The 19,143-nt window shown below is 40.1% G+C and overlaps 1 protein-coding gene across 3 annotated transcripts in view; it reads left to right on the top strand.

The window, feature by feature from the left end:
• The window catches only part of PSPC1 (paraspeckle component 1), a 159,246-nt gene that overhangs the window by 79,268 nt on the left and 60,835 nt on the right, over window positions 1–19,143 (top strand). Inside the window, exons 7-9 of one of the 3 annotated variants that reach the window (XM_069759091.1) lie at window positions 500–557; window positions 5,615–5,796; window positions 7,389–7,891. The exons of 1 other annotated variant lie outside the window; for it this stretch is intronic. In XM_069759091.1, coding sequence (XP_069615192.1) covers window positions 500–557; window positions 5,615–5,796; window positions 7,389–7,574 — 426 coding nt within the window. In that variant the 3' untranslated portion in view covers window positions 7,575–7,891. Of the gene's footprint in view, window positions 1–499; window positions 558–5,614; window positions 5,797–7,388; window positions 7,892–19,143 lie in introns of those variants that run through there. One more of the 3 variants, XM_069759092.1, reaches the window with a different exon arrangement.

Below are 19,143 nucleotides of genomic sequence, written 5' to 3'. Positions count from 1 at the left end.
CCGCCATGCTCAGGTGGTAACCGAGTGCCTTCGGTGTCTTCGAAAAGTATGTTCATGTCCCCGCGGCTCTTCGACAGCCATGAGACATGCAGCCGCGGGGTCTTGAACATATTTTTCGAGCACACCGAAGTTACTCGATTAGCACCCGAGCATGGCGGACAACACTTTATCTGAGCACCTTCGCTCATCACTAGTGCCTAGTAAAGCTTTTTCAATATCCTGCTGTTTGATAAAGGGAAATGTAAATGTCCTATCAAAATGCTCTTGTCGTCAAATACCACCTTTTTTATATTTTTGTATTACTTTTATAATTTTATCTTTATTCCCAGCAAGGATTACTTTTAGCATACGTGACTTGAGATGTAATTTTTCCTTTTTTTTTCATGCATGATGGCGCTAAAATTCCATACTAAACAGTAATGTTATACAATTGTCCCCTACACATTTTTTTAAATTTAATTTTGATTAGGTTGACTACAAAAACTATGTTTATTTTCAGAGAGAACAGGATATGAGAATGGGTGATATGGGCGTTCGTGGAGCAATAAACATGGGAGGTAGGGATTTTTTCCTAAAAATCCATTTTTTTTGACCACACAACCCATTATTTAACATTTTAGATTACACTTTTAATTTTTTTTTAGTACTTGTACGATTCTGTATTGGTTTGTATTGTAGCAGAGTTTATATTTTAATTATTTTTGTGTAACAATAGCACTTTAAAATTAAATTGAGACTTTTATGGTGATAGGCTTTGTTTCATTGTGATATAAATATATACTTTTTTGTTTTCTTGATTCTTTTATATGATCTACTATTGATTGTGCTTTTGTTCACAAATATGAATAAACCAGGAAGTATTGCTGCAGAAAAAAATATTTCTTTACATTTGCCATGTGTATATCATTCATCATAAATATTAAAACTTCCAGTTACATGGTTATTTAAAATCCATATCTTATTCAGGAAGTTTTTTCAGCAATAATAAAACACAGATTAAATTGTGACAGTCATTTCAACAAACTTTGGATAAATCAATAATGCAAGCAAATGTAAGAAACTTTGTAATATATTTTATCAGAGAAATCTACTCCTTTCTGCACTTATAAGCCACTTCATCCCTTCCCCTGCTACTGAATAACAGCTCAAACCAATTAAGCTAGACCCACTGCCAGCATAATGAGATGTGTAAGTGTTACATAGCCCATTATCCTGCTATAGTATTGAGAAAATGTATTTCACTTCAGTGCTGGATTCACAGCCACACAGCTCAGTCCTGCTGTATGTCGTCATCTTTGCTGATGCAGCTTCTCTCTGTGTGCTATAGAGCGAGAAGCAGAGATGTATGTCTCTGTATGGTGTATGAAAGACATCATAGCAGCTAGACTTCACCCACCAGCTTGGTAATCATTTAGTTTGTGATAGCTGAAAATTAGTGAGATCCTGCAACAGGGAAATGATGAAAAATGTAGGGTAAAAGTCACATAATGGATAGAAGATGTGCTGTTGCTTGTATATAGATATGACTCCTTGTTCTGAAAATTTAAAGCCGCAGGTGCACTTTCAATTTTTATTTTTGACCATTAGAATCAAATGATGTAATTATAAGCATAGTCCATGTACATTGAAATCTCGTCAATAAGAAGACGGAAGGTCATTTAACGCCTTCACCGCATATGATCTGTATATATACATCATGTATTGTCTCTCCCTTTGATTCGGGCTCCGGTGCTGAGCCTGCATCTTTTCCGGCACACGCCAGCTGAGTTGATGGGTGGAATTGCGATCCACCCACGGCTATTAACATGGTAAATGCTGCAGACAATTTCTGAGAGCTGCATTTGGCATTGCCAGAAGCACTACTAACTCTGCCCATCGGGACCCCTGCCACATGATCGCGGGGTGCCAATGGGTAGGCATGACAACCATGGTTGTGATTGCTGATCTGCTGTGAGCGCCTCCCAGTGGCTGGCGTTCAAAGCAAATGAGCATTTCTGCTAAAGATAACAGTGAAGCCCTGCTATGCTATCAGAAGATCGCAGCTTCAAGTCTCCTAAGGAGACTATTGAAGCCAGTAAAAAGTAGAGAATTTTTTTTTTTAACAAATGTAAAATTTCATATCTAACCCCCCCCCCTTTGGCCCCATTCAGAATGAAACAATTAAAAAAATGTTAAATACACTCTTTGTATCATTGCGTTCAGAAACGCCTGATCTATCAATCTAGAAAGACTTAGACACATGCAGCTGCGGTGCCGAACAGCTGAGCGCTCCAGGTAGCCGGGTCCCCTCTGCAGCTTATTTGGTAAGCGCTATAGCTTGCTGAATAAGGAGAGAGCCGAAGATAATCGCTCATTTCTAGTCAAAAGTACAACAAAATAAAAAGGTTATGGCTCTGGGAAGAAGGGGAGCAAAAAAAAAAAAAACACGGAAAATTGCTCACGGTGAAGGGGTTGAACACTTCAAGACCTGAGTATCTTCATGTCCATAACATACTTTAGACTCAATATTGTGAATAGCATAGAACATGCATACAACCTCATACACCACACCCAATCATACCGGCCCCCATGGCCTTCAACACCTTATGGAGACATGATCGAGCTGAATATACAGTATACTGTGCCGGGTATTGCTGACCACCTTCCACATATCCTATCAAATTTCTGAGCACATCTCCTATTCGTACAGTGGACTTTATATAGTAATAGATTTCTTGACTTCCTGCAGCCAGTGGAGTCGACTCAAATCCATTTAATCCACTGCACATTGAATTTTACTGTTCTTGGCTGTGGAATAAGACACATCCACTTTGTAGTAAGGTTTAAAACGTAGATTAAAGGGAATCTGTCTCCTCATTTTTCGCATATAAGCTGCGGCCACCACCATTAGGGGCTTATCCACAGCATTCTGTAGTTAAGCCCCTCCATGTAACCTGAAGGATAAGAAAAACTAGTTAGATTTTGCTCACCCAGGGGCAGTTCGGGTCCGATGGGCGTCGCAGGTCCGGGTCCAGCGCCTCCTATCTTCATGTGATGACATCCTTGCTTTTGTCGCGTCTCCTGCGCAGGCGTAATTCTCTGAAGTGTGCAGGTTCGGGGAAAGGTCAGAGGGGACCTGTGCCTGCGCACTGCAGTACTTTACCCTGCCCTCAACAGGGCAGAGTATTACGCCTGCGCAGGTCGTCCTCTTCTTGTCTTCCTGCGGCTGCTCCGGCGCTGGCGTACTTTATCTGCCCTGTTGAGGGCACAGGAAAGTACTGCAGTGCGCAGGCGCCGGGAAAGGTCAGAGAGGCCCTGCGCACTGCAGTACTTTGCTCTGCCCTCAACAGGGCAGATAAAGTACGCTTGCATCGGAGCCGCAGCAGGAAGACAAGAAGAAGACGACCTGCGCAGGCGTAATACTCTGCCCTGTTGAGACCCACGACGCCCATCGGAACCGAAGTGGGACCGCCCTGGGTGAGTATAATCTATCTTTTTCTCATCTTTCAGGATACATCGGGGGCTTATCTACAGCATTACAGAATGCCCTAATGGCGGTGGCTGCTGCTTCTATGCGAAAAATGAGGTGACAGATTCCCTTTGTTTCCAAAAACATTTGACATGGCACAACAGATAGAAGGCCAAATCTGTTCTGGATTCGCACACTGTGTGTCACAGTCCGCCATGCACAGGCTGACTGTTGGTCTACCTAGCCAAACTTCACAACAGGTTTATACAAGGCCATCATGTTCGGGTCCTGAGACCTTTGACCATTCTGGATCTTGACAGTCTGATGTGTGAATCCGTCCTAAGGGGAAGAAGAGCTTAACTTAGGGCTGCTCTTCTCCAAAAATGAAAACTCGCTTGTTAGACTTTAATAACCGAGCAGAGCAGCACTTGGCTAATAACTTCTGACCAAATTACTTTTAATCCTTGCACAAAATTAAATGGATTGTTCCCTTTCAAATAAAAAAAAAAAAGCACAAACTGCACTGTACTAGCATTGTTAGAGCCACCTACCAGTCTGTACTGCTGCTCACGGTGTCTGGCATTGGCGGCATCACAACAGCGCTGGAGCCAATCGATGAGTTACGTGGCTCTGAAGAGGGCTATCCGTCTCCACTGGCAGAGAGACTGAGCTCACTGATTGGCTGTCAATGTGATGCCAACGCCTCTTCCAGCGCAATACATCAGGAGCAGTGGCGGACGCTTGCTGATGGACCTGGTGAGTGCGAGTACAGGGTGAATTGTTGACTTTTAAAAACTGAAATTGGGGCCTAATATTAAATGAACGGGAACAACCCTTTTGAATTGGCTTTTTATAATTAATTAAGTTTTGAAAGAGTAGCTATTATTTAGATTTTTTTTAATTGGTACTACTTAACATGTCTCTCAAGGTATTTCTGTGGGTTTGTTCACATGTAGCATTTTTGCAGTGTTTATTTCTGCAATAAATACTATTATATATATATATATATATGTATATGTATATATATATATATATATATATATATATATATATATATATATATATATATATATATATATATATATATATATATATATATATATATATATATATATATATATATAGCCTGTGAATGAGACTTTTGAAATCTCATTTACTTTGCTGGTACTATAAAATGCAGCGTTTTTGCAGCAGGAGAAAAAAACCGCAGCGCCACTTGTGAACATACCTTATAACAGTGTTCCCCAAGTCCGGTCCTCAAGAGCCACCAACAGGTCATGTTTTCAGGATTTCCTTAGTATTACACAGGTGATGAAATTATTGCCTGTGCAGGTGATGAAATTATCAGCTGTGCAATACTAAGGAAATCCTGAAAACATGACCTGTTGGTGGCTCTTGAGGACTGGACTTGGGGAACACTGCCTTATAACATGCAGCTTTTCATGAAGAAGTGCTCGGCTCCTGACTAACCACGTGCAAACAGAACGGTTAATTTTGGGTTGAGCCCCCTTTTCCTCTCTGTGATGGGGTCAGGCAGAAGCGGAGCCCTTTGCCTGATGAGCTATGCCTTTCAGAGCTGCTGGTTTGCACAATCTATTGATGCAGCCCCTATAATTTATAGAAAAATGAAAGATCTCTTTAAAGTGGAACTGTCATCATGTTTTTGCTACTTCATCTGCGAGCAGTATGATGTAGGTTCACAGACCCTGATTCCAATGATGTACAAAATTCTTTTCTCTGCTGCAGATCTGCCAGCTCTCAGAATGCTGAGCTCTTTATTACCCCGCCCACACCACTGGTTGGCAGCTTTCTGCCCATGCACAGAAATCTGCCAATCAGTGGGGTTGGAGAACAACTGGCTGGGTAGTCCTCTAGTGATGATCTCCTGCTGCTAAAATAATAATAAAAAATAAAAACCTTCAGCAAGCAGCCCAGCAAGTGGCTCATCACTAGAAGCAGGGTCTCTGCCTCTACATTATGCTGCTCTCAGATTGGTGAGCAAAAATTTGGTGACAGATTCCCATTACAGCAAAAAATAAATGCTTCTACTACTGTGCTATATTTTCTGTACTACTTCTAGTTTTACTGAAACCCTTGAAATATTTTAATGTTCAATGGGCGCAGCAGATAAAAAGAACATGTCTAAGTATAGATTGTTTTACGTAGATACCTATAGCCCAGCACCTGCTGGTAACCAAGGTCCTCCTCCACCACCACCACCAATGATGGGGATGAATATCAGCAACCGAGCAACTGTCTCAAGCCCTTCAATGGGTCCCGGTCCGGCATTGGGCTCTGAAGGAGCTGCAAGCATTGGAGCCGCAATGATGCCAGACAATGGAGCAGTGGTAATGTATTAGTAACTTTTCTTCTCAAAATGTGATTGTCCTTGAACTATAGCTTATGGTTGGTTTATTTTTATTACATTTTTGTAGCCAGTTGCACGCTGGTATAATCCAACCTTCATCACATAGTATTTATCACATAGATTGCCAATATGTCTGGGTAACGGTGTGCACGTTCTCCACTGGTGTTATTTATTTTCATTTATATAATGTATTACTAGAAAATAATTCAGCCGTTTTTCCTGCGATCATAGTCTTTGCTCATGTTCTGTTTCGAACTTTTAATTTACTACCCCACCCCCAAAAAATATATTCGCCGCCAACATGACATAATCAGTAACCTAAACCGGATCTGTGCACTGTATCTTCACTCGTTTTAGACATGGAAATTTGGAAAAATCTGTTCTCCATTTTATTTGGTTTGATATAACTTTATGTTAATGCAAAAATGGCAGATGTAGTATATATGCACATATGCACGTTGGTATATTTATTTATTAGTATATGTAAATCCTTAAACACTTGATCAAAGTACCTTTTCAGCCTCTTTCAAGCGGCATAATAGATTTTCAGTATTACTACTTAAGGGGGTGGTGCCAAATTTGGAAGTTATCCCCAATCCATAGGATAGACCGCAGGGGTCCCCAACTCCAGTCCTCAAGGCCCACCAACATGTCATGTTTTCAGGATTTCCTTAGTCTTGCCCAGGTAATAATTGCATCACCTGTGCAATGCAAAGGAAATCCTGAAAACATGACCTGTTGGTGGGCCTTGAGGACTGGAGTTGGGGACCCCTGGGATAGAGGATAACTGTCCTATCACTGAGGGTTCCGACTGCTGGGACCTCCACCAATCCGGAAAATGGGCTCGACTTCCACCCCATTCACAATGGGATCTTCAGAGGCCCGTTCCCTCGATCTGAGGGGGTCCTAGCGATCGGACTGTTATTAGTTATGGATCGGTCATAACTTCCAAGTTTAGCAGAACATCTTTTAAGATGTTTTATTTTAACTATATTTTCGAATTTATATTCCATTTATAAGAAAAATGTAGGTTTTTTTTTCTTTAGTAAAATATTTTTGTGTGCATGGTCTGTGCTCAAATTTTAAACTTTGAAATTTGTTCAAATATTGTTAGTTCTTCAACGCATATATATGTAGTATTCCTTAGCAAAATTGCATAGACATAAGTTATTTTACTTGGGTGGGAGTTAAAGGGATTTTTTGGTAATGTGTCTTTTCTTTTTTACTCACATATTTACATTGTTGCTTAAAAGGTTCTTTACATGAGTGGTCTTAATTTTGGAAGTCTCTTGTTTTATAACTACTTGATAATTTATTCAGTTTGCACCATTACTTCTTTAATTTGCCTAAGCAAAGAATATAATCTAGCTGTTTTTTTTTTTTTTTTTTAATATATATTTTTTTTTTTACATGTAATATAGTTACTAATTTAGTTGCTCCTTTTTTCCCCCTCTATGTTCGACTCTCCTGGACTGTCTTCTGAACGTCATCACTGCACTTTGTGAATATATCCAATAATAATGACAAATGTTAACCCTTTGGGACTGCACATTGACCGCGAATGTACTGTAGCGCACTGATAGATTCTCACAACCATCTCCATCCCAAATGGGGTCTCCCATGGTTAACAGAGCAGGAACCGAAGCTGCTCAGCCAGCAGTGGGTGGTGTAAATGCAGTTGGTGGTGGACCTGGTGGCTATAATAGAGGAAACCAAGGGGGAAACTTTGATGGATCTAACAAGCGTCGCCGTTACTAGTGCATCATTCCATACCGATGAGAATGTTTAGTAGATAAATTCCAGTGGAATGCCTTCCTTTTTTATTTTTTAATTTTTAATTTCAACCTATCGTTTTGTCTTAACTCTAGCATTTGTAGAAAGTTCTTTTTTGTTATGTAACTCATACCTATTGTGTTTTTTGCTCTTATGAGATTTCACTTGCCTCTTTGTGAAGGTTGATTGTTACCGTGATTTATTCTATTTGTATTAGTATTGTAAAACTTGCAGCTTATACGAAAACAATAAAGGCGACACTTCCTTTGAATTGTTTAATAAAGCAATTTAAAAGGTAGAAATTTGGTGTCTAGATTAATATTCTCCTTATGAATGCTCTATAAATCCGCTTCCCCATTCCCCCCATGTTTCAGTGGTTCTTGACAAATGATGGCTTGTGAGTTATGCATGATAAAAACTTGAAAGGTTTTATGTTTATATTTTTAACTTGATTTTTCATTTTTTTATTGAGAAAGTTTCCTAAAAATTATGCTTAAGAGAGCACCACACGGGGTAGTATGCTACATCTGCTGCCTTTACCACATTCATTTATGCAGCCGTTTTGACCAACACTAAAGGTACCTTCACACTGAGCAACTTTCCAACGAGAACGACAGCGAACCGTGACGTTGCAGCGTCCTGGATAGCGATCTCGTTGTGTTTGACACGCAGCAGCGATCAGGATCCTGCTGTGACATCGCTGGGTGCTTTCACACTGCTCTCAGGTACCCATTCAGTGGATCCATCTGGGCTCACGTCCAAACCACTTACAAAACAGGATTCTGGCGTAGAAGCTTGAATCCCATTTTGCAGTGGGTTCAGATGTGAGCTTTGAAATTGCCACTCAACAGGTGTCTTCCTAGTGCCACTCCTGTCAATCATCTACAGCAGTGTTGGAAAGAGCTGGCCAGGGGTACCAGCAGACTAGTTTTGTCTTCAGCTATGGTCCCCAGCTTTTTAAGCATATTCTATGAAACATTTAAAAGACCAAGAAGTTCATAATGGTACTTGTCCCAACGCAGAGGACAAAATTGACACGTGTTGGTGGATGAACCAAATGGGGAAAAAAACACTAGCAGTAATAATCCAAGTAGAAAGGATAAAACCTGATCACTTCATAGTGACTTATGTGCAATGGAAATAGAAATGACATGCCAGTGGAAAATTATATGGAAGTAAAAAGTCAAACTTTGTAAGGATTGGGCTCACCCAACAAATATATATGGTAATATACTTTACCATAAAATCTGATTAAACAATTTAGAAAATGATACCATATTTTTCGGATTATAAGACGCTCCGGATTATAAGACGCTCCGGATTATAAGACGCACCCCAAATTTGGAGAAGAAAAAAGAAGAAAAATATTTTTTAATAAAATGGTGGTGCTTCTTATTATCCTTGCATCTCATTGTTTACCGGGGGTGGCTGCGGTGAAGCGGGGTCCCAGGATCACTGCTGGAGGAGGCATGAGTGGGGTGATGCTGCAAGTCGCAGGCTGGGATGAGGGGGTGTTCTGATGTGTGGCACGCTGCTGCAGGGGTGTCTGGTGCTGCTGCAGGGGTTTCTCCGGGTGCCCGGCTTTTGCTGGCCTGTGCTGCGGGGGGCCTCTGGTGCCCAGCGGTGCTGCGTGGGTGTCCGACGCTGTCCGGGGTTCTGCTGACATTTTGCGGTTCCATGTGCTGTGGTCTCCGGGAATATGGCCGCCGCCGCAGCGCCGGACACCCACGCAGCACTGCTGAGCACCGGAGGCCCTCCGCAGCACAGGCCAGCAACCACCGGGCACCCGGAGACCTGCTCATCCCAGCCTCAGGCCTACACCCACGATCTCGGTAAGACATTGTTCGCTTTCTAAGACGCACCCCCCATTTCCCCCCCCAAGTTTGAGGGAAAAAAAGATTGTTTTACAAAGTGAAAAATATGGTATATTTCTTCAAAGGGAAACTGTCACCACAGTTGATTTATCTAAACTATTAATATGGGCATACAGGTTATAGACTGCTGAAAAAGTCCTACCTGTATGCCTTGTGGATAAATAATCTTTTATCAATTTGTATAAATTACCTCTTCCAGGCTCTGGGCGGATGGTGCCTGGAGATAACTCTGCCTCCAGAGCTTATTTCACATGAAGGGGAGTTACCAGGGTGGGACAAGTAACTAACACAGAACAGGAGAAATTAACTTTGTCTTCTTGCAAACACATTTTTTGCTTCTCTCTCACCTCTTCTGAATTGCAACAATATTACCTGTGAGATGGAAGCTGAGAGGAACCTGCAGATGTGTCAGTTATAACCACACACAGCTCTGCAGTGAGATCAGGAGCGCACAGAGCGGCCATCACACTGGTAACACTAGTAACCATTATACATCACACTGGTAACTCCCCTTCATGTAAAATGAGCTCTGGAGGCAGTGCTTATCTTCCAGGCTGTGTCCTCCCAAGAGCCTGGAAGAGGACATTTAAATAAAGTGATAAAAGATGGTTTCTCAACAACACATCTGATGTGAGACCTTCAGGGAGGACTGTTTTCAGCATTTTATAACCTGTATGCCCATATTAATAGTTTAGGTAGGTCAAATGTGGTGACAGATTCCCTTTAAAGCTGTAATGGTGATTAAATTGGTTCTGTCATTTTTCGGATTTTATTGCCTTAATATTTGATATTCCAAATGCCATGTCAACATTTGCAACCAACTAGTTTTCAATTGTTTCAATGCATCTAAAATAAAAAATACAAGCATTGCAAGTGTCAATGAAAATTGTTTCCAGGCCCTGTGTAGTCTGACCCTCCAGCACACTTATTTCCTACTTCATTTTACATATGTAACCAAAAATTAGGAGGCAGATGGAAAAATTATTTTTATCAGTAACAGCGTTTATAGTAGTTGACATCCCATCTCATACATTTCTTATCTACATGATAGGATAGATGAGAGTTTCTCCTATCTTGGGAACGGGCCCGCCACACACCACTGTCAGTGAGGAGGTCACCATGCATGCACCTCTCTCGTTAATTCTTATGAGATTTCCAAAAATGTAACAGTAGCAACAAGGACTCGTTGCCGAGATTAATTGCAGGCTGTAGTGTATCCTACAGTTACAGCATATTGCATGGAATTGCCATAAGTTTAAGAGATGGGAATACTTAACACGCAATGGGATGAATGCATTCTATAAATCAACATATATTTAAATGGGTTGGCCCACAAGCAACATTAATCAGCTGTGATCGCCGAGGGACCTCCACCAATTGTAAACCCATGTTCTCTTGAATGGTGCTGCGGTCACGGATGTAGTGCTGCTGCTTTCTTAGTCTATGGGACAAACGGAGATGTCAAAGAGAGACTGATAGGGGACATCTGACCATTATCATAGGTAGACCGTCAGTTGTCGTAGATTTCACCTATCCCACAAATGAATGATAAATGTTCATGAACAACCACTTTAACAGACCAACTACCACAGGACAATGTGTAATGTGTAAAGTCATCTTTGCTACAAGTGTACAGCCACGAAAATTGTCAGTTTTGTAGATACTTCTTAATATTTCAGATTACAGTCTCGTCAGTTTTACCGGTATCCAAACTTTTATATTTCTAGTTTATGTATCTACACAATCCTTTTCTTTGAGTTGAAAACCAATTTCTTTGTTTGATTGGATTTTAACAGTGGGCAATTAATTTTTCCCCATGCAAATTTAGGTTACCATATGGACTGACATATTCCAAATATGCGACATTTTTTAATGCAAAATGTATTTTGAAAAAAAAATTTGAATGTTTTAAACCTAAGCAGTTATCCTTTTGTACGTGTTGCCTTATCATACCTCTAGATAATCAATATAAGCATATAAACAACTATTATTTATATTTCATATTACCAAAAATTAGTTATTTCTAGAGGATAGACACACCCTGTTTTTTTCCCCTTTTTTTAAAGACTACATTCAAATTTCCAAGGTAACTTATTCTCACTACATAGTGAATAAAGTGTTGGTCTATTGATATACTGCAATGTATTCACTCAAATGAATGTGATCAGTAAAGAACAGCTAAAAATGTAAGATATTTAATATCTGGGTATCGTGGGCTTCAGTTATATTGCTGATGCATTGTCAAATTTTTGTCAGGTTTCATACCACACCAAGAACCATATCACGAGCACTCACTTCTATCTCTGTTATGTCATTACTTCCGCAGTTTCTGGAAGACCTACCTCGAAAATAAGCCCTAGAATGATTTTCCTGGATTTTTGGAGTATGCTTGAAATATAAGCCCTGCTCCAAAAATAAGCCCTAGTTAGTCAGGAACCTCACCTGAAACCTCACTATCTGAGTCCTCCTTGCATTTCTATCCCAAGGCTTATGGACCTTTGGTGACCATGATGTCACCAAGGGGTCCTTTAACTGTGGGTTTCTAGAGATACTGAAGAGGTGTGTGTATATACATGTGTATGTGCAGCATGTGTGTGTGTGATGATACTATTATATTTTAATAAATAATGATATTTGTTTTGTTTTAGAATAAATGTGGATTTCTGTTCATACAAAAAAATATGACCTCCCCTAAAAATAAGCCCTGACTCCTCTTTCATATGGAAAAATTATTTCAGACACTGTTATTTTCTGGGAAACACTGTAGTACACAATGGAATCTTCCGTAAGTAAAAGGGGGGAAAGAACCACAGGTGGCCTCCAAGTCACCAGTACAGACTGCAAATAAAGTCCTGAATTACATCTATGTGTTAACTTTTTAAAATCTGTTTCCAAACCAATGGGTTTTTTTTGTATCTTGTAATCTTGTGAAAAACCGGTACTCTTGTCCAGCACTCAATTTTCAAATTTCAAAGTAAAAAAAAAGAGCTTTATTGATTATGCCATTTCTAAGAACTGTACATATTTCTAGGTTGGAAACTGGTAGGATTTTTCAAATGTGTTTTTCATATCTTTTTAATGGCCCAGTATATCTTTTTTTTTTTTTACTTGGAAGTTTGAAGATTGAGTGCTGGACAACAACATTTTTTTCACATCGATTATCCTAACAACTGGGATTCAGTGTATGTGTACATCTTAAGGCTACTTTCACATTTCCGTCGGTAGTCGCCCGTCACAAAGCGTCGGCGCGACGTACCGATGGAAGTGTGGCCTTTCACATTTCTGTCTGCAGTCCCGGGCAGGAATGAGACAGAAAGTGAGATTTCCTGCCGGGCATGCGCAGACGGAAAAGCAGGATGCAACGCACAGAAAAACATTCCCTCGAACGTTTTTTCCAGAAGACGGGCTGCGAAAATCCGATGCAACCAGTGCACGACGGACGCAACGTGTGGCCATACGTCGCGATCAGTCGGCAATACAAGTCTATGGGAAAAAACGCATCCTGCTGGCAAATTTGCAGGATGCGTTTTTTTCCCAAAACGATTCATTGTGACGGATACAAAACAACGTAAGTGTGAAAGTAGCCTTAAGCGTTCAAAACGTTTTTCAAATGGTGAGCTGAACGATCATATGTAATATACACTCCCTTACATTGAAATTGCAACCCCAAGAAGTTTGAAAAAGATCAGTAGGTGTTAATGATACGCAAATTGTGGGAAAAAATTATACAAAATCTTCAAAATATGTGGGTTTATTCAATATTGAGTATAAGCACCACAAAATTCACACAATTAAAGGGAATCTGTCACCCCAAAAATCGTATATGAGCTAAGGCCACCGGCATCAGGGGCTTATCTACAGCATTCTGTAATGCTGTAGATAAGCCCCCGATGTAACCTGAAAGAGGAGAAAAACATGTTATATTATACTCATCCAGGGGCGGTTACGCTGCGGTCCGGGTCCGATGGGCGTCGCGGTCCGGGGCCTCCTATTTTCATACTATGTCGTTCTCTTCTTGTCTTCCTGCTTCGGCGCAGGCGTACTTTATCTGCCCTGTTGAGGGCTGAGGAAAGTTCTGCTGTGCGCAGGCGCCGGGAAAGGTCAGAGAGGCCCTGCGCACTGCAGTACTTTGCTCTGCCCTCAACAGGGCAGACAAAGTACGCCTGCATTGGAGCCGCAGAAGGAAGACAAGAAGAGGACGTCATCGTATGAAGATGGGAGGCCCCGGACCGGACCGCAACGCCCATTGGACTCGAAACTAACTGGGACCACCCCTGGATGAGTATAATATAACCTGTTTTTCCTTATCTTTCAGGTTACATCGGGGGCTTATCTACAGCATAACATAATGCTGTAAATAAGCCCCTGATGCCGGTGGCCTTAGCTCATATACGATTTTTGGGGTGACAGATTCCCTTTAACCTCATTGATAGCAGCCAATTAATTTATTAATGGTTGTCTAATGTTCTGCCACACTGAATACTCTTGAGCGTGCAAATCATCAATATCCACCTACTGACAGCTCCCTGTGCAATTGCCGATTAATGACATCCCACATGTGTTCATAGGGAGACAAGTCTGTAGACGCTGCAGGCCATGGTAGCGCATGTTAAGGACCCACAGGCTGCTCGCTGTAGCATGAGCATCTGGCAACCTATTGTTGTGTTGAAAAATGGCTTTTAGGACTCTTATGTTCCCTTTAATTAGCCTCTTCATAGAGTTGCTCAAGTAGTCTCCAAACCAATCTTTGGCTTTCAATTGCTTTCAAGACAAAAGTGGACCTTTGAGCTCATTGGCATGAACGTCTGTGGCTGGATGTCTGGCTCGTAATCCTTGGTCATGCCAGCACTACTTTTGATGGTTTGTGTAGACACTGACACCTTATCCTTAGTACGTGACATCTAACTTCACATTCAATACAGAATGGATCGCCATGCGTCAATCTTCGAATCTCACGAGACTTAATGGGCAACGTGATGAACAGACCATCACGAGGTAACGTAACTCCGGTCCTTTTAATGAGATTATTGTGTGGGGTGTTATAATACACAGTTGCTGGACCCTCAAGTCTTTATTTCAGGTACACTAACTGCTCAATGTTACATTGATTTTGTTGTTACACCAGTAATATGACCATGTATGCAAAGTGCTACAGGAGTATAAGAGGCCTCCCCGTCGTGGAATTAAACCCCGGTCTCCCGCGTGACAGGCGGGATTCTTACCACTATACTAACGAGGATTGGCTACAGGAGTTGTTTTTCAGTACTACAAAGCCAAGCCTCTTATAGCCTGCATGGCCTAAATGTGCTTCAATGGCCTACAGCATCTCTGAAAAGGTCTCCTATGGAGCATATCTGGGATATCATTGATTGGCAAGTGCAAAAGGAAGTTACCAGCAGAGGATCTTGATGATTTGCATGTGCAAGTGCATTTAGTGTGGCAGAACATTTCACAGACAACCATTAATAACCTCATTGATGTCAGCCAAGTTGTACAGACTCAAGGATTTCTGTGTCTGACGCTCATACGCTATGCTGAATAATTTTGAGATGTTTTGAAACTTTTGTTTCCTTTTTTTTTTTTCACCGTTTGCATATCAATAGCAGGTCTATTCATTCTGTGATTTCCATCACTCCATTACCTTTTATTCTTGATATTGCAATTTCAGTGTTGAGAAGTGCGCTTCCGATCCACGTATGATATAGATTAATAAGTCAGTCATTAGTTAAAACTTGGATCACTAGAAACAGCATCCTGATTATATACATTTTACTCTTATATTTGGGATGAAGGGTGTTCTTTTATCAATTTCATATATGCACAAGTTAGTGCGTAGGTAGAATAAGTAACTCGGTGCTGTAGATAGAACATACCTCTCTTTGCCTTCCTTATAAGTCTAGCAGTATACAGAGGTATCATACCAATCTGAATACCTTTATATTGCACTTTACTATGGTTATATGCATGACTATGTAATCTGACTGTTAACTACCCTTTTAAAGTTTATATTGTATTCTAAATTTTATATTTGAACGTGTTGTTTAATGGTATGTTAAAGCATGTGTTTACTTCTGATGTCATTGCATATGGATTGTATGTATCTTTGTAAAAACCTGTCTGGAAGCCTGACCTACACAGATAAATAGCGTTCCACTCCATATCACATGGACTAATAAAAGGATTCACTCTGAAAACGTTTTTTTTCACATATGAGAGAAAAATTAGATTGAATTTCAAAAAACTCAGAAAAACTGATAACTTTGCATCCAAGGAGCCCTTGATAAAGTGCTTTATTCAGACCAGATTACAATCCACATATAGATATACCTTTTGTGTATAGTCTAGCTGACATGGGTTTTGGACTCAATCAGTCCCATATTTATGGGTGTTTTTCTTATGAGTTTTTTTCCTTCTCTGGTCCACTGCTGCACTGTCTCAGGAATGACTGTTTTTGTGACTGTTCTTGTCACTGGATATGCAAGATTAATTAGTGGCGATTAAGGGCAAAGCAATCTTATTTCTGGACTTTTTTAATTAAAGTAACACCTGAAGTTTTTTTTCATATAGATATTATTCATTTTATCACAAGTCTCTATATCCTCCTGAATATATTTATTATATAATATTATGTGTGTGGGTTGATATTAAGTTATTTAGTTGTTCCTTTTTATCTGAAAGCACGTTCTATACCTCTATTCAGTTAGGTCATGACATCTCATGACCTTTATTTTCTTGAGGGTTACCATCTCCATCACCAGAATTTCCTATATGATGTTGATGAATTTGCATGGACTAAAGTATTCCATAAAGGGAAGGGGGGAAAAAACGACTATCGCAGGTAATGATTATGATTGCATGGCTCCTGTCAAACAATTATAATGTTAAAGATGGCAATTCAGCCTCCCTGATGACATGCTTAAAGTATATTAGTGAAGATAATTGAGGTTACCATAACAAGCAGATGTTATGGGCTCCAGATGGCCTTGTGATTTTGTACTAATGCATTATTGTATTCATAAAAGAGCATAGAGAAATACTTTGCAGGATGAGACCTAGGAATGTAGATGATGTCTGAAGGGAAGAAAACAAGAGTCTGAAGTACTTGGACGCGCACCATGCATAAGACAAGTACAGAGTATGAAAGGCAAATGTGAGGAAAGTGCATTTATAGAAAAAATGAGAATTCTTTAAATGTTTCTGTAAATGGAAAACTATGTAATGCAGCCATATTATTTCAATGTGTATTAAAACAGTTCTCTATGGATATATTAAAGGGATTCTATCTGCATTTTGTACTCTACCAAATTGCTGACCGTTCTCGATGGGAAAGATGTTGTCGTGGCCAAACATTGTTGTGCTGTGCTAATTAAATTTTTTTCCTGACTCTCTCTTCACTCCTGCAAGTGCTCTGAATATGATCTGTAAAACTAAAGCACTTTTGCCTCTCTGTATTAACACTAGAAGTCCCAGAGAGGGGTAATTTAACATTTCTACGTTTGGAACCTTTGGAGCTCGAAATTTCTGGGACTTCTAGTGTTAAGGGTTCAATAACCCCATCCTTCTGCTCAGCTGTAGTGGGATCCTTATTTGCTGTAAGTGTGAAAAGAATCCGACTAATCATCTGGTACTGTGATCACAGTGTGTCCAACAATAATACAGGAAGTTTAGATTTATCCAAATTTACTAATGGAGAAAAAGATGTGCAATTTAAGGTTTTTCTGAAGAAAAAGAACTGGTATGAGACATCATTCCTCAAAGGTTTATCTTTGTACAGATATTGATTGTTTTGAAACATTGGTATTCAGTAAGCTTCCAAGTAAAGGGTATTTGGGTAAGCCATATTGGCATGTCCAGTGAATATATACTATAATGGCTTTGTAGTTGGTCTGTTAATTGCTACATCCAGTTCTGCTGCATTGCTTGGTGATTCTGTTAATCATGTGTCTACTCAATGTTTTTTTTTTTGTCGAGTGCCATATTGAAGCCTTTTTTTTACATTTAATAAACTGTTGATGACCAACTTGTTTTCCTTAGGAAAACATTTATTCTGCCTTAATGTAGCTCTTATCCCTGATCTATCTAGAAGCTAGTGGTACTCTGTATCAACCTACAATTAAGTATGTGCGTACCAGAACCTGGTTTCATGGTGTTATATTTTTAGGCTAAGCTAAATATTACTCATTGTTAGAAATTTTAGGTCTGAAAGGAAAATTTGAATCAAAAATGTTTTTTTTTTCTTTTTTTTTTGTTCACCTTTACAAAGAGTATCCACTCAATTTATCTTTCAAAGAACCATTTGTCTGAAGAATATTTGGAACCTGTTTAAATTGTGATTTTTTTTTTTTCCCTATTAGTACATTTCGTCAAATTATAATACACAACTTAAACTTATTTATCATGTTTAATGGTGTGATCATTTTTGCAAGTACTATTAGGGGTGAACTTATGCTCCTCGAAAGAAAATTCAGTAGCTTTTAATGTTTTGTCCACAACTGACAACCCCTTCTTAGTCCCTGTTTCCCCCAAGTAAAATAGCTACACCTATACTTGCCTCCTGTGCCTACGCCATTCCATCAGTGTCGTCACTTACTCTCCCGGGTCATAATGTCAATCGGTAACTGCTGCCTTTTCACTGTCCCCCTTTTTCGGACAATTCAGTCATCCGGAGGAAGTAAGGGAGATGCTGCAGCGCTCTTTCTCCATATGTCAGTTACATCAAGGCCCAAGAGAGCCTGTGACTGTCCCGGAGGAGAGTATAGGTTTTATTATTTTACTGGAGGGGGGAGGAACAATGATTGAGAAGGGGTTGTTCAAGCAGTGGACAACCCGTTTTAAAAGGGTTTTCCAGTTTCAGAAAGCCTCTGTATCCATAGTTTGTTTAAATAAAAGAAATAATAAACTCCTTGTTTTACTTGCACTTCCCTGGTCTAGCATCAAGTCTTTGCTGCTGCTCCTGATGTCTGATATTATCTGTGATGCTGTCGTCACATCGACATCATTGCAGCCAATCAATGAGCTGAGCGGCTTGTGCCGTCAACTGGAGCAGAAGCGCTGAGCTTCTACAGGTCCTTCTCAAAAAATTAGCATATAGTGTTAAATTTCATTATTTACCATAATGTAATGATTACAATTAAACTTTCATATATTATAGATTCATTATCCACCAACTGAAATTTGTCAGGTCTTTTATTGTTTTAATACTGATGATTTTGGCATACAACTCCTGATAACCCAAAAAACCTGTCTCAATAAATTAGCATATCAAGAAAAGGTTCTCTAAACGACCTATTACCCTAATCTTCTGAATCAACTAATTAACTCTAAACACATGCAAAAGATACCTGAGGCTTTTATAAACTCCCTGCCTGGTTCATTACTCAAAACCCCCATCATGGGTAAGACTAGCGACCTGACAGATGTCAAGAAGGCCATCATTGACACCCTCAAGCAAGAGGGTAAGACCCAGAAAGAAATTTCTCAACAAATAGGCTGTTCCCAGAGTGCTGTATCAAGGCACCTCAATGGTAAGTCTGTTGGAAGGAAACAATGTGGCAGAAAACGCAGTACAACGAGAAGAGGAGACCGGACCCTGAGGAAGATTGTGGAGAAGGACCGATTCCAGACCTTGGGGAACCTGAGGAAGCAGTGGACTGAGTCTGGTGTGGAAACATCCAGAGCCA

Source organism: Ranitomeya imitator, chromosome 3 (genome assembly GCF_032444005.1).
Source record: "Ranitomeya imitator isolate aRanImi1 chromosome 3, aRanImi1.pri, whole genome shotgun sequence".
Lineage (NCBI taxonomy): Eukaryota > Metazoa > Chordata > Amphibia > Anura > Dendrobatidae > Ranitomeya > Ranitomeya imitator.
The sequence above is the reverse complement of the archived record's forward strand: the minus strand, read 5'-3'. Positions and strand labels throughout refer to the sequence as shown.